Genomic DNA, 15,000 nt, shown 5'->3' on the forward strand with positions numbered 1-15,000 from the left:
AACGGAGTTAATAATGGAAATTGGCCACCGTACAGAGATTCTAAAACCTGACGTTTCGAGCGTTAGCCCTTCGTCAGAGCGAATCGAGGAATTGTGGGTTACGTGTAGTTTTTATAGTAGAGTAGGAGCTACGCTATTGGTGGTAAATGGCAACGTGAATAATAGGAACATATTAGTTAAATGAAAAGCGTTCGTTAATACCGTGAGGATTAAGGGTGACGATTTGGAAGATGAATTTTTGTTCCAGATTTTTGCGGCTTTCCGTCGTACCTAGATGTAGGGAAAGGCCGCAGATAGCCATGTGTTTTTTGGAGTGGTTAGGGAGATTAAAATGACGAGCGACTGGCTTAGATGCATCCTTGTCATTCTTCTCAACATCGCGAAGGTGTTCGCGGAATCGGTCACCTAGTCGTCTACCTGTCTCGCCAATGTATAATTTATTGCATAACGTACAGGTTATGCAATAAATGACATTTGCGGAGGTACATGTGAAACGATCGGTGATCTTAACAGATCACTTAGGTCCCGATATCTTGCTAGTGTTAACAATGAAAAGACAAGTTTTGCATCGTGAGCGAGCGCATTTGAAAGTGCTGGGTTGCTCGTTAGTTTTGAGCGCTCTTCTAACAAAAGAGTTGCCTACGTTTTTGTCGTGTTTGAATGAAATAAGTGGAGGTTGCGAAAAGATTCTACTAGTCTCGGGATCATTTTGGAGTAATTTAAAATTATTAAGAACGATACTTTTGACTGCGTGATTATGAGGATGGAAATTGAGGGTGAATGGAATTCTGTCATTCTTATCTTTTTGTGACGTTTGTAGTGATAACTGTCGATCAAATTGTTGGGCGCGATGATGGCCCGCTTTGACCACAGAGACAGGATAGCCACGTTTTTCGAAGAACTGGCACATCTCCACTAATTTGCTGGAAAAATCGGAGTCATCACTACATAAACGTCGAAGTCTGAGAAATTCAGAATAAGGAATGGAGTTCTTGACCTATGATGGATGTGACGATGTATACAACAAATAACTGAGAATCTGTAGGTTTGTAGCGCGCTCACAATGCAAAACTTGTCTTTTCATTGATAACACTAGCAAGATATCGGACCTAAGTGATCAGTTAAGATCGCCGATCGTTTCACATGTACCTCCGCAAATGTCATTTATTGCATAACCTGTACGTTATGCAATAAATTATACATTGGCGAGACAGGTAGACGACTAGGTGACCGATTCCGCGAACACCTTCGCGATGTTGAGAAGAATGAGAAGGATGAATCTAAGCCAGTCGCTCGTCATTATAATCTCCCTAACCACTCCAAAAAACACATGGCTACCTGCGACCTTTCCCTACATCTAGGTACGACGGAAAGCCGCAAGAATCTGGAACAAAAATTCATATTCCAAATCGGCACCCTTAATTAATCCTCTCGGTATTTACGAACGCCTTTCATTTAACTAATATATTCCTATTGTTCACGTTGCCATGTTACCACCAATAGCGTAGCTCCTACTCTACTATAAAAACTACACGTAACCCACAATTCCTCGATTCGCTCTGACGAAGGGCTAACGCTCCAAACGTCAGCTTTTAGAATCTCTGTACGGTGGCCAATTTACATTATCAGCTCCGTTGATAAAACCAAATTTTGTAAATAATTATACCTACCTCGGTGTAAACTTTTCTTCCAACGGAAATTTTAGAGATTGCAAATTGAACTTAAAAGACAAAGTTAGAAGATCCTTTTTCGTTACTCGTCGCTTTCTAGATTTCACGAAAATACCATTTGCTGTAACAAATAAACTTTTTGATTCACTTTTCGTACCGATCCTCCTTTATGGTTCAGAGGCATGGGGAATTTACGAGAAGGATGATTTCAACACCTGGGAAAAAGACACGATTGAAAAAACACATATTTTCCATTGCAAACAGTCTTTAGGAGTAAATAAGCATTGTCCGAACGTTGCAGCAGACTTTCTTTGAAACTTGCAATAGATACAAACATTTTAACATTTTACATCCATTTACAATCCCTGCCAGATAACAATATCAATCGGGGATGCCACAAGAAAATTACAAATATATGTGACAAATGCAACTCTAGCTCTATGATATTAAATATGAACAATAGTAAAACTTTCACTTCTCACATCAAGGAATATATATACAAAGCTTCAACTGAGCACCAACTTTTACTCATAAAAGTTAACCGGAAACTGAACTTCTACAATATTTTCAAAATGAACATCAAAACAGCTAAATTTTTAGATAGAATTAAAAATCCCCTACACAGATCTGCAATTAGAATCATAGTCTTAACATTGAAACAGGGAGACACACTGTCCCTAGGACTCCTGAGCATTTAAGAACTTGTACACCGTGCCACTTGATCAACATCGAGAATGAAACTCATGATAATTTTTCAATTAAATAGATTCGTATTTTACTTTACATTATTTGATAGGTAATGCCATGTATTAAAATGGAAATACCTTAATAAATTGTTGTTGTTGTTGTTGTTGTTTGTATGGTGTGGAGTCGTGATTGAACTACCCTGAGCTCCATAGCGAATTAACACATTAATTACAATACATTTACAACACCCTTTTTGCAATTAACATTTATAGCCAAATCAGAATGTTTTATCTGTTATATAACTGTCAAAGCTAAACGGCATTGACCTACCAGTTGTGTTAGCGCCATTGCTAAGAAATTTTTCATACTTTCCATGGTTATTAAGAAATTTCCCTTCTGCAGCATCCTACTCTTGGCGGAAGCAAGAACAGCTTTTCTGGGTTCGACAGCTGATGCGCTCCAATATTTCAACAAGTAAGAGCGTAGTTATTGCATGGAAATGGTAAGGAAACTCGACAAGTTTCTTTGTCTTATGTTTTTGTTCGCTGTTTTGACCCTGACCATACACAAACCACACCCTTTTTCTAAAAGACACCAATCAGAAATTTCGGTTAATGTATTCAAAACTCAGTTGTAAACTGAGAACGAAAGATTGTGCAGTGTCAAGGGTCAAGTTAACATGAAGCACGATTTCACTGTTCAAGATTTTGAATTTTCCAGGGATTCATAACCAGTCCATCTAGATGAACTATGGTTAGAGACTTTTAAGTAAACTTTATATGGTCAAATGAAGTTGATAACGATCGGCTTCTTTCACCGTTATTTCTGTCCTATCAACACTTTTCCTTTCTGGTCAACCAGATTGGAGTGAAATTTTTTTCTGTTTTTGTCTAGCTTTAAACGAAATTTGAGAGATAGAGAATGTTCATGTTAATATGACGCTTATTTTGACAGCTTGGGGTATCCCTGTCCAGACAATTTTAATCCTGCTGATCACTTTATTCACACTTTGGCAATTGTCCCTGGTGACGAAGAGAATAGCCACAGGAGGGTTCAGGTTGGTATGCAATAATTGCTATTAACATCGTGATCGACACCTTTGTTAACGTCGTCAAATCGTCATCACCATCATTATCCGACATCATCATCATTAGCGTACTCCAATATGCAACCATTATTAACTGGCGATACTTCTATGTTTTTTTAAGGACATCTGCAATGCCTATAGTGAGACTGAAGCAAGAGAAAATGAAACAGGCACAGCTGGAGCACCGGTGAGATATAATGCAAACTGTCACCTGACAAGTACTTTCATCTCAAGTATTGCCAACCTCACTTTTCGAGCTTTTGACATCATGTCGGCCATGTTTACGTCAAAAAATGATTCTCCCAGGGATAAACTTATATTCCCATGCAAATGTTTCCTTTTGTTGCGTTGAACCACCTAAATGAAACCAGTGATAGATTTGCTGAAAACTCAGTAATCAAAAAAGGTAGCTTAAAGCATTTTAAACCAATTTATCTACTGGACTGAAGTATCCACAAAACTTGACTGCAACAAATCACGCACTTCACCTCAGGAAAATCTAACTCAACGTTAACTGAAGGTTTGTTCAATTAGCACGGATTTGAAAAATTAGAAAACGAACGTTGGATGTAAAGGCATTCAAAATAGACCCCAGCAGCTGCAAATAAATAATCCTTAAATCTGTAACCAACAAGACCCTTATCGGCGGATAGGGCCTTGAAGTAGATAGATTTAGATATAAACTTTTTCTCCTACTCAGAATAATAAAAACGTATTTCAAAAAGCTTGAAAACTAAAGAATAAGACACGCTGAAAATCGTGGACTTCTATTAGCAAAATAATCAATAAAACCTTGAGCCTTGGTGTCAAACGATCTCCACTCTAACAACAAATAATCAAATACACACACATTTGCCAGTAAGGACCTCCATGCTTTCCTTCGCCGCGAGGACGAAAGAAAACCGCTCTTCTCGGAAACAACCACCCTTTTCATGCCAGCTGCAGTTACTTTTCTGTGAGTGGCCCATGCCGCTTTTCCTAGGTTAATGTTATACGACACTCATTTGGACTCGTCATGGGCATGCTCTTAGTGTTTGGAGAAAAAGTAAAGAATTTAAAAGGGAAAGTGGATGATGACACTATGACATTGTGACCTTGTGAAGAAGATTTTTCTTCTTGGAATTCATGCCAAAGATTTTTTGTCAGAACTTGCTTACAATTTTTTCTCTCCTTCTTTAGGATTCATTCCATGATCATGTCACCCTTCCGCGCTCACAGTAAGTTATACGTTGTGCCCGGTGCATCAGTGGAAGAATATCCTTTGACTCTTTTGCAATGTTACTCGTGAATTTGTCCTGGTCGCTTGAAAGAACTCAATGACATGTCACTGGAGCTATGTTCCAAAACCTCTGCTTGCCTGTTGAATTATAACGTATTCTGTGTTCCTTACTTCCGTGAAAATTGATTGAAACAAAAACACAAAAAGTTAAGTCGAGTCTTGATACTTCACATTACATCTTTCCAAGAGGTGTATTACGTTCCAAAACCCAATCAACAAAAATTGGCTGTGCGACAAATCCGTTAAAACCAGAGATAAATTTAATTTAGTTTTTATTACCGAATATTGGATTTTTTTTTAACCGTCTGATTGAACGTCGGAGCCAATGTTAAAGTCGGAAAATTTATTGACAAACCACCCTCACTCGGAAGATTTATCCAGGAAGGAAAAGTTAGCCAAGTCCAGGATTGTGAAGTAAAATGATGGTGCTTTCATTTCTATTAGGGCTTTTGTAAGTCATGTTGTAGTTAACCAGACACTTTTGCTTTCCTGTGTAGTGCTAAGCCCCTCACACGAATGTTGTAAATTAAAAGTGAATGAAGTGAACTGCATCTGCTAACCTTGGAAGTATGAATTGATGCAGAAGGTATTTATTAGTCGCTGCAACAATGCCATCGTGTCTTCAGTGCCTTTATATGCCAAATCTTCCCCGGTCCATTTTGGATCGCCATTCATTTCATCCCCATGGCAATCTGTTATCAGCAGATAGAGTAGCCTGTCCCGCTCATTTCTAGTTATGGTTTAGGCCATTTATATACTGCACATATCCCGAAGTCTCATGCCGGTTAACAATTCTTTCTCTAGAGTAAAATCGGACGTTAGCTTGTAACGGCGCCCCTGGCAGCTGCTATCAGTCCATATTTGATGTCGAGTACAAGGAAAGGTTACGTTTTATACAAACGTTGGCCGTGTAGCACTTATATTTAAACAGAGATAACTGAACTCTGAGTTTTTCTCTGTCCTTGTGTGGGCCCATTTCCATCAGTAGGGCTAACGCTCACATGGTTCATATGGGATTGAAATCTAGCACTTCACATTACACTCTATTCAGTTATCCATATTTGATGTCCCCCACCCAGACCACAACACAGGGAGTCTCCGCCCTACTCTTCAAGAGCAGTATGTAGGCCTTGGCAGATTGTGCTAGTATGATTTTTTGGCATAATTGGAGCAAAAAATTTAAACGAGCACTGCCAAGGCATATTGAGCAAATTTTAGCACTTTTTGGAGCATAAAGTCATAAAATTTAGCAAAAATGGTGTTTTTTTTTCCGAAATAAATTAAATTTGGAACTATGTTCATCCAATGCGTTTTTCAGCGACGCTAATAGTAGTGCTAGGCCTCTTTTGGCAAATTCTGCGTGCGCGGTTAACGTTTTGAAGGAGTCTGGTACTCTGGTTTCCCATCCGGCTTCACGTGGAGATTGTGTAAGCTAGCACAACTGCCATACGACTCCAACATTTGACGGTTATTAAGCGCCTATATGTACAGAATTAACGTTATTTTTTGAGCATAATTTCGGAAATCAGGAGCATAATTTGGGAATTCTGACATAATTTTGGCATAATTTGGCAAAATTTTGATCACTGCTAGTAGCATAATATGCCACTTTTAAGAGCACAATCCGCCAAGGCCTAGAAGTATGTGGGTTCTTTAACATCCCAAAGTTTTGACCATTAGGAAAGGTTGTGAGACCGGACACTGCGGTTTATAGTCATTTTCCGAGACGACTTGAAAGTCTAGCCATTTTCGAGTTATATTATACAAAGGCAACACGTTCTCCTTAGTTATTTTAATACCCTAAGTGTTGGTCCGGCCGGAATCGAACTCATGACCTCCCGCATGGCAACCCGGTCTTCAACCAACTGAGCTATCGGTTGCGCGGAAATCCGCCCCAAAATATCACTAAAAATCTTAACCAGTTCCCCTACAACAAATTGGTCATAAAATCGATGAATTTCGAAAGCCGAGGTGTTTCAACGTTTTATTTTTTTTCTTGTGTTTTTGCGATTGTCAAAGTAAGAAAGGCGTGTCGCCTTCTCCTGTTGTGTTTCGTGTTAAATGATTTAAACCTTTTTGATATAGTTCGTTTGGCTTTCTCCTCCTGATGTTCCGATTTTTCTCCTTTATCAAAAGCCAGATTTGATTTTGGAGTGAACGTTACCGGTGGTGTCCTACATTTTCTCTTCAGTGTTAAATCAATTGACCTTTAAAAGCTTATTGTTATTGTAAATTTAAAGTTCAGTTTAAAGTTGATTTTTATTCCATGTTCAATTAAGTTCTCACCGGTTTCTGTTGGTTTAGGTACAAAGTATCCTGGTGCAAACAGTTTCGTTCTGTTCTCTGGCGATCGTGGCTCACCAACAATCGAGATTCTCTCATATACCGAGTGAGGATTTATCAGATGGTGGTGAGTAATTTGATAGTTAAATCATCCACTAGGAAGGAAATAGAGTGGTACTTACAATCACCGTAAGAACATTAATTATACTTTTCTCTTAGGAATTTGAATGACAACGTAGTGCGACCCCAAAACTTGACTGTTCAATGTATGTTATTCCAACAATCTGTAGCTGTTTTAAGCGCGCGGAGAACCATAGTTAAGAAAATATGGTAACCCATCCATGCGATAAATAGTTTTGGCTGTGACGTCACCGACCGTCCGTCCGTACGTCCGTACGTCCACCCATCCATATATGACAATGTGACCAGTATTACACCAGTTTACAGCATACATCTTTGATATCGGACATCCATGTTGTGGTCAATTGACACCTGTCAAAACAAGTATCCGCTGACAAGTAGCACGTGACCATATCGTGGACTCGGGTTTAGAGCTCATCGAAGTTAGCTGTTTTGATGACGTAGACAGCTGACTGGGAACTGGTTTTCGATTGGATCGCAGCCTCAACCCAGGTTAACTCACCTAAAAATAAACTAGCCTTCATTTTTCGCGCGCTTTCTGCGGCTCGATGGGGTTACACGGCCATACTACGTCAACTAAAGCTCTTAACAGTCAACATTTTTCGTATTCAGGTGGAAAAAAGAAAAAAAATTTTTTTTTTACAATTTGCGCCGGTTTCAATCCGGGTTGACATACCATGATAGCCGTGGTCCACACTGGTGGCTACGCAGTTATTCAAGTCAAGCATCGGAGGAATATGAACTTAAAGCTGAGTGTTTGTTTTCAATTCGTTTTTAGCTGCTTTTTCGCTCTGTATTGGAAATTCTGGCATATCTTTAGAAGATCTGATAAGGTTGCATGATGCCTGGACGACCTATGACTAGAACAGAAACGATAGAAGTGAGAAAGAGAACGACATCGACAAAACAGTATACTAGTAATAGCTCAAACTCGGTGGAAGAAGTTACTCCACAAATTACCTGTGTGTGCTTTAAACAAAGGCTTCTAAAACACAAGCTAGTGATATTTCCCCTTAATTTTACGAGAACTCATTGCGATTATGTGTTTATAACACAAGGGCAAACTTTTCATGTCACTGTCGAGGCACATCGAAAAACAGTTTAATAAGCAAAAGGAATAAAAAACACTTTCCAAAAGAGTACAGCGGAACGTTATTTAATTCCAGTTCGAGTTTCATTCCTGAACAAAGGAAAAAAAACGATTAAACCACTTTTTAAAAATACGCAACAACTTGAAACAACGCATCCTTAAAAATAAGAAACGGTTTAGTGCCCAAGAAAAGAATTTGTTGGAGCGGATCTTCTTTTAATTTTGTCCTCTCTTGGTTGCCGTATTTTGCCAATTCTTGTTCCAAGCCGACCTGGCGTGTTTTAGCGAAATACATCAAAATGTGAATCATCTCCTCTTTAGAGATAAAGTGGAATAAAGTACAACAATAAAACTCCCTTTTGTCCTTGAACTGACAAAGTTTTCTAACGGTTTCTAATTTTAGCGTAATTCCTATTCGCGAGCTTTTGACAGTTGACTTCGAAATGGCTTTTTTTCCTTTTCCGTTCGCTCGCTAAGGATTTGCTTGTTTTCTTTTAAATTAAAACTCATGCGATTCAAGAAAAATTCATTGCCTAACTGGTGAATTCTACAGTAAATTTCACTCGAAAAAACCACATCGCACTTATCGCTTCGTGATTCATGCGATATCGGTTTTCTGCGTGAAATTTACCGTGGAATTCATTAGTTAGGCAATGGATTTTTCTATAGAAGAAAGCGAAGAAAATGATTTCATTAAGCAGTAACCGAAAAAACCAAAACACGGACAATTCCAAAACCTTTTATTTTCACTAACCCTACAGCCAGTAAGAATAAATAACCCGGGAGCGCCGCTTTTAGACTTAGATAAAAATATCTATTAAATTTTCAACCTCGGTTAATGCAATTCTCGTGCTCTGATTGGTTTACTCAGTCTCGGTTATCAGCTCATGTACCTAAGTTTGACCTTATTTGGTAAATGATTGCGCTAAGCGTTGCTAAGCGAGATGTCTCTCTGAATTAAGTAAAGAAAACGTTTTTGTGGAAAGTTTGGATCAATTCTGACGTTTGGAAGTACGCGAAAAGGTAAGAAATGTTGTTGTGATAAGCCTGCGTCTGTCTGACCACCAGGTATTACACATCATCGCATCTTCATCATGTTTTTTCGATTTCGCTCCGATTTTCTCGCTCTTTTCGTTCCATTTCTTACTTCCAAGCTTTTCAAGTTTAAGAAATTGGATAAAACAATTATTCCATTCGTGCTTGTTGGATTTGAGACTGGTTTACCATCTCATATCCTGCGCGCGCTCATGGCACAATTGTTAAATATTATTGGTTTTGCCTTGACCAGGAATATTATTGTATCCAGGTGTAAAAATTGATTATTCAGCCCCACCACGTCCTAAGAATTAAAAAGGGGATACTCAATGTTCTTGCTTTGGACAATTGTTTTCAATATCTATAAAAAATAAACGTCAACTTTATTGACGTTATTAAATTTGAACGAGGAATATCTTTTACTTAAATGTGAACTTAAGTGACGATTAGATTTGTGTAAGGCAGATGCTAACTTTGAGGGTACATCACAAAAGTAGTTATTCATTACGTTTGCTATTGAAGTAGAGTGGTAAAAATACTTAATTCGTCAATGTGAGAGTTGAGTTGTTTCTTATTTATAAGATAATTATTATCCCACATCTTTTTTTTATTGGAATCCGATAAAACATTATAAAAACGATTGCTAACAGATACATTAATATCCTTAACCATACTTCTTTAAGATAAGCGTTTTAGTAATCGTACCAGGCATTTTTTTCGCATTTGTAAAAAGAATGAGTGCTTCAAACAAAATTTATAGATAGTTGGAATATTTTTTACCTTAACTTCATGTGAGTTTTGGAAACTATTGTTTATGACGTGCGTTTGGGGACCGGCTCTAGTGCACAGAAATTTTGTCTCATTTAGTTGCTTTAAGCATTGCACTCATGCAAGGAATTTGACAGAGAAAAATTGAGAGGTAAAAAAAAATCTAATCAAGCCGAGGATCTTCAGTCACCTTAATGTGGCATTACCTTAGGCCACGTGTCCATGACAAGGAGCGCACAACTTCGTCGTATTTGTAGAACGGCGTTTTTGCAGACCGAGTTATTTTAATAAGATTGATTTTCTAGAGAAACCAGAGGTTTCCTGCTAATCACAAGTCTTGTATGCCAAATTATTACCCACGGGATTGAGAGTGGTCACTCCGGAAAACCAAATCTTATTTAATAACTCGTATAAAAGTAACATGATCTGTGCAAACTTTTATATTTATGACCCATTTTCTTCGCTTTTGTGTTGGTCAGCATTATGATATGAGATAAATAATCAACTTTATTAACAAATTCCAAATACAAAGAAAAATATTAAATTTACAATAATAATAATCATACAATAATGAATCATTTAACATGCATTATAAAAAAAATTCCATTACATATGTGTCTTTCTCTTTGGTCTTAACATACTAATTAATAGAAATCTACAAAAACTAAAAGGTTTCGTACTATACTAGACCAGCTAGTAAGCAGAGCTATATACAATATATCGATTAAGAAAGTCCGGCAAGTCCTCTTTCAATTACGAAATCAGTCTAATGAATGTTCGTTGCTAGTTTTCGGTCACCCCTAGAGCCTCTCAGGCATAAAAGTGCCCCCCTCAGTAGAGCAAACGAGACTTTTGCCCGGATCCATGACACCGTCGTACTGTAGGTCTCGCCCTTCTTAAAGATACTTCAGATTCACGTGTTCACAAGTTTGATTTTACATCTCAGATTTTCAATTACAAACTTTCCTATGATTGGCCACTCTAGCTCACTGTGTAAATAGTTCACCCTGGTGTTGGTGTTTCCGGTTGCTGCTTAATTAAATCATTTTCTTTGCTTTCTTCTATAGAAAAACTCATTGCCTAGCCAGTGAATTCTGCGGTAAATTTCACGCTCAAGACCGACATCGCATGAATCACAAAGCGATAAGTGCGATGTCGGTTTTTCGAGTGAAATTTACTGTAGAATTCACCAGTTTGGCAATGGATTTTTCCTTGAATCGCATGAGTTTAAAAGGAAAAGGAAAAAAGCCATTTCGAAGTTAAAGGGACACTGTCACGGGTTGACATGCGTAGTAGCATTCACTCTCTCCGAGACTTGTCACGCTCGACCGCCATTATGGAAATATCGGTAAGTTGAAAAATTCTGCATATATTTTGCATTAAATCAAGTTTATCTAAAGCAAATGCTATCTTTATCTAAAGCAAATTCCCCTCTGTCTTTCGACCTTTCGTTTCCGCCTTGAGTTGATGCGTTTACTGCCATGTCGGGATCCTCCGCTAGACGCCATTTTGAATTTGTGATTGCTAGTAACTTGAAAAAGTCAGGCTGACTTTTTCAAGTTTCGATCAGCTACACGAGCATGCGCAGACCGTGACCGTGTCTCTTTAACTGTCAACAGCCTGCTAATTGCAATCACGCCAAAATTAGCAACCGTCACGAAACTTTGTCAGTTCAAAGTCAAAAAGTAGTTTTACTAATGTACTTATCTCTGAAAACGAGATTATTCACATTTTGATGTATTTCATTGAAATACGCCAGCTTGGCTTGGAACAAGAATCGGCAAAATACGGCAATGCAACCAAGAAAGGGCAATGAAACTTCAAACAAGATCCGCTCCAACAAATTATCTTAAGTTGCTTTAGACAAACTTCTGAAAACACAAGCTAGCGATAATTTTACGAGAAATCATTGCGATTACGTGTTTATAACGTAAAGGCACAATTTTCTTGTCATTGTCGGGGCAGATCGAAAAACAGTTGGGAAAATGGATTAAAAAAGCTCTTGTTCCCTCGCATTTTAGAGCAAAAGAAACAAAAAAATTAACTAATTCTTTATGTCAAAAAGAGTACAGGTAATTGGTATTTAATTCCAGTTGAGAATAAAAATTCCGTTTCATTCCTGAACAAAGGAAAAACCGATTATACCACTTTTTCTTAAATACGCATCCGTAAAAATAACAAACGGTTTATTGTCCAAGGAAAGAATATGTGGAGTAACTTCTTCCACTAAGTTTGAGCTATTACTGGTATTCTGTTTTGTCGTTGACGATCAACGTTGTCGTTGTCGTTGTCGTTCTCTTTCTCGCTTCTTTTTTTTGTGTTTTAGTCATAGGTCCTCCAGGCATCGTGTAACCTTGTCAGAGCTTCTAAAGATATGCCAAAAATTCCAATACAGAGAAAAGAGAAACTCTAAACGAATTAAAAATAAACACTCAGCTTTAAGTTTATATCTCTCCGATGCTTGACTTGAATAACTGCGTATCCACCAGTGTGGACCACAGCTATCGTGATATGCAAAACTGGATTGAAAGCAGCGAAAAATGCAGAAAGAAAACATTTTCCAAACCGTTTTCCACCTGAACACTAAAAGCGTTGACTGTTAAGAGCTATAGTTGACGTAGCATGTCCGTGTAGCCACGTCGAGGCACAGAAAGAGCGAGAAAAATAAAGCCTCGTTTATGTTTAGCTGAGTTACCCTGGGTTGAACCTGCGATTCAATTGAAAACCAGTCCCAGCGGTCAACTTAAAAAACAGCGCACCTCAATAAGCTCTAAACTTGAGCCCGTGATATGGTCACGTGACACTGGTCAGTGGATACCTTGATTTGACAGGTGTCAATTGACCTAAACATGTGTGTCCAATATCAAAGATTTATGCTGTAAACCACCTTGATACTGGTCACATTGGTATACATGGATGGGTGGACGTACGTACGGACGGCCGATGATGTCATGGCTATGAAACCAAACCTTTTCGCATCGATGGGTTACTTCGAGGTCACAAGACATTTAACAATAAAACTGTTTCCCGCCAAAGGTCAGCGGGCAACAGTGCAAAATCTATGACTTCAGAGGGTAACAGTGACTGCCGTTGCTGTTGCACGTCTTTCTTTTTGTATTTGGTAATATTATCGCAAATGCAATGAAAGGCCGAAAGCATCCAGGCATCAACCGGATTTGAACCTATGATTGAGTGATTGCGCTGCACTTGCTCTACCATCTGAGCTATCAACTTGTTCTCTCCGTACGGGAGTAACTTAAACTGCAATAGGCCATTTTCGAAATATAGAAACAAGTTGCAATGAGCTTGAAAGATACCAGCATATCCTCCACTTTCCTTTGTCTTTGTCGACTAAACCTCTCTTTCAAGCTGAATTTTAATATATCGAAAGTGGCCTATCGACCAGCTCCTAACGGGCTTGATAGCTCATTTGGTAGAGCAAGTGCTGCTCAATCGCAAGGTCATGGGTTCGAATCCTGTTCAAGCCTGGATTTTCTCGGTCTTTCTTTGCAACTGCGTAACTTGCTCAACTAACTGAAATGATCTTTCCCGGCCAACATTCATTTCATTCCATTCAAACTTCGGAGCACAAATGTTGGCTTTGGTTATGACGTCATCGTACGACCATCAGTCCGTACGTCCGTGCGTTCAACTCTTCATGTTAGCAAAATACGCGAAATGCCGCACTGTTTTCATACTGCCTTTGAGTGAGACAAGAAAAAATTTTGAAGACAACGAAAAAGCATACTAGGTATTTTTCCAAAAAGGGAGGACAGAAGAGAAAGAGAGAGAGGAAGGGAAAAAAAAAGCAGTAAGCAGGCAACGAGTAAGCGATGCTCAAGGTTAAAAACAACGACTGCGAGCACAAGAAAACAGGCGAAATATCAGTGACAAACAACGAGGGAGACAGAGAGAGCAAGAAAGAGCCTGAATAAATATAATAAATGTAACTGGTGTATCTAACAGATAGTAATGCTACTGATTCATGTAACCCTTAACAGAATATATGAATCTCGTTTTTCCGGCCCAGGCTGAATTCATATTCTTATTTTTATGCCGATTTTTGCTGAAAATATTCTTGTGTTATTGCTTAATGACATTTCCGTTTTAGAATGTATTGGAGTATTAGTTACAACTGTTCGGTGTCTAGATACGTATCGCGTTACATTGTGAACGTGCTCTATCGCTTTTCGCTGCAGTCAGCGAGGTCAAGATGTCACTTCAGTCGACACTTGGCCGTTTTGGCCGCTTTAAAAAATACACTTCTCACAGAAACACCGTGATGAAAACGAGAGGACCCAATTTTGCTTCAACTACGTTTAGACAAAGAAATAATTTTATACGGTTAAGCTAAAAACGTATAATTGTATTGTACTTACAGATTTTCAACACACAAAATGATATCGTTATTTCAGCCTCGGGTTTATTCTTAAAATTTCGCAAATTTTAGTCTCGATATTCTTATAAAGAATTTATTTATTGGCAGCACCACATATTTTATTTGCTCCTACTTTTTATGTCTTCATGTTCAATATTGTGGTCGACTTTCAATTTTTTAACATCACTGGTGGATATATTAACTTATATTACTCATTGTGGTCAAGATGTACTACTCTTAATGCGTCTTAATGCGGCGGCCTGGTCAAACGTCAAAGCTGCTGGTATTGCTCGTAACATCGTGCATCGTGGTTGTAAAGCAGGGAGAAACAAACCAAGAACCATCAGAACACTTACTGGTATCGGAACAAATGGTAAAGATTATCAAAATCTTAATCTTGGACATTTTCTTGATTCTACACCATTGAATACCCAAATTTCCAACGACGAAGTAAATGCGAATTCCCTAGGGGAGAGTTCAAAAACTTTGCGCTCGATAAGTGCATTGTGTTATAAATTCCATCGTCAGCGTGAAATAGTTCATTATGCATCGTTGACTGGTTTTGATCTAGATAGTGCTGTA

General features: G+C 38.4%; 1 protein-coding gene across 2 annotated transcripts in view; it reads left to right on the plus strand.

Annotated features, from left to right (window-relative positions):
• LOC138051292 (protein white-like) overlaps window positions 1–15,000 on the plus strand; it is a 77,172-nt gene that overhangs the window by 24,795 nt on the left and 37,377 nt on the right. For both annotated transcript variants that reach the window (XR_011132788.1, XM_068897507.1), the window contains exons 7-11: window positions 2,760–2,831; window positions 3,312–3,414; window positions 3,566–3,631; window positions 4,624–4,661; window positions 7,028–7,133. Coding sequence is in view for 1 of the 2 variants with exons in the window: in XM_068897507.1 (XP_068753608.1) it covers window positions 2,760–2,831; window positions 3,312–3,414; window positions 3,566–3,631; window positions 4,624–4,661; window positions 7,028–7,133 (385 nt within the window). In the remaining variant the exon portion in view is untranslated. The remainder of the gene's footprint in view (window positions 1–2,759; window positions 2,832–3,311; window positions 3,415–3,565; window positions 3,632–4,623; window positions 4,662–7,027; window positions 7,134–15,000) is intronic.

Source organism: Montipora capricornis, chromosome 1 (assembly GCF_036669925.1).
Source record: "Montipora capricornis isolate CH-2021 chromosome 1, ASM3666992v2, whole genome shotgun sequence".
Taxonomy (NCBI): domain Eukaryota; kingdom Metazoa; phylum Cnidaria; class Anthozoa; order Scleractinia; family Acroporidae; genus Montipora; species Montipora capricornis.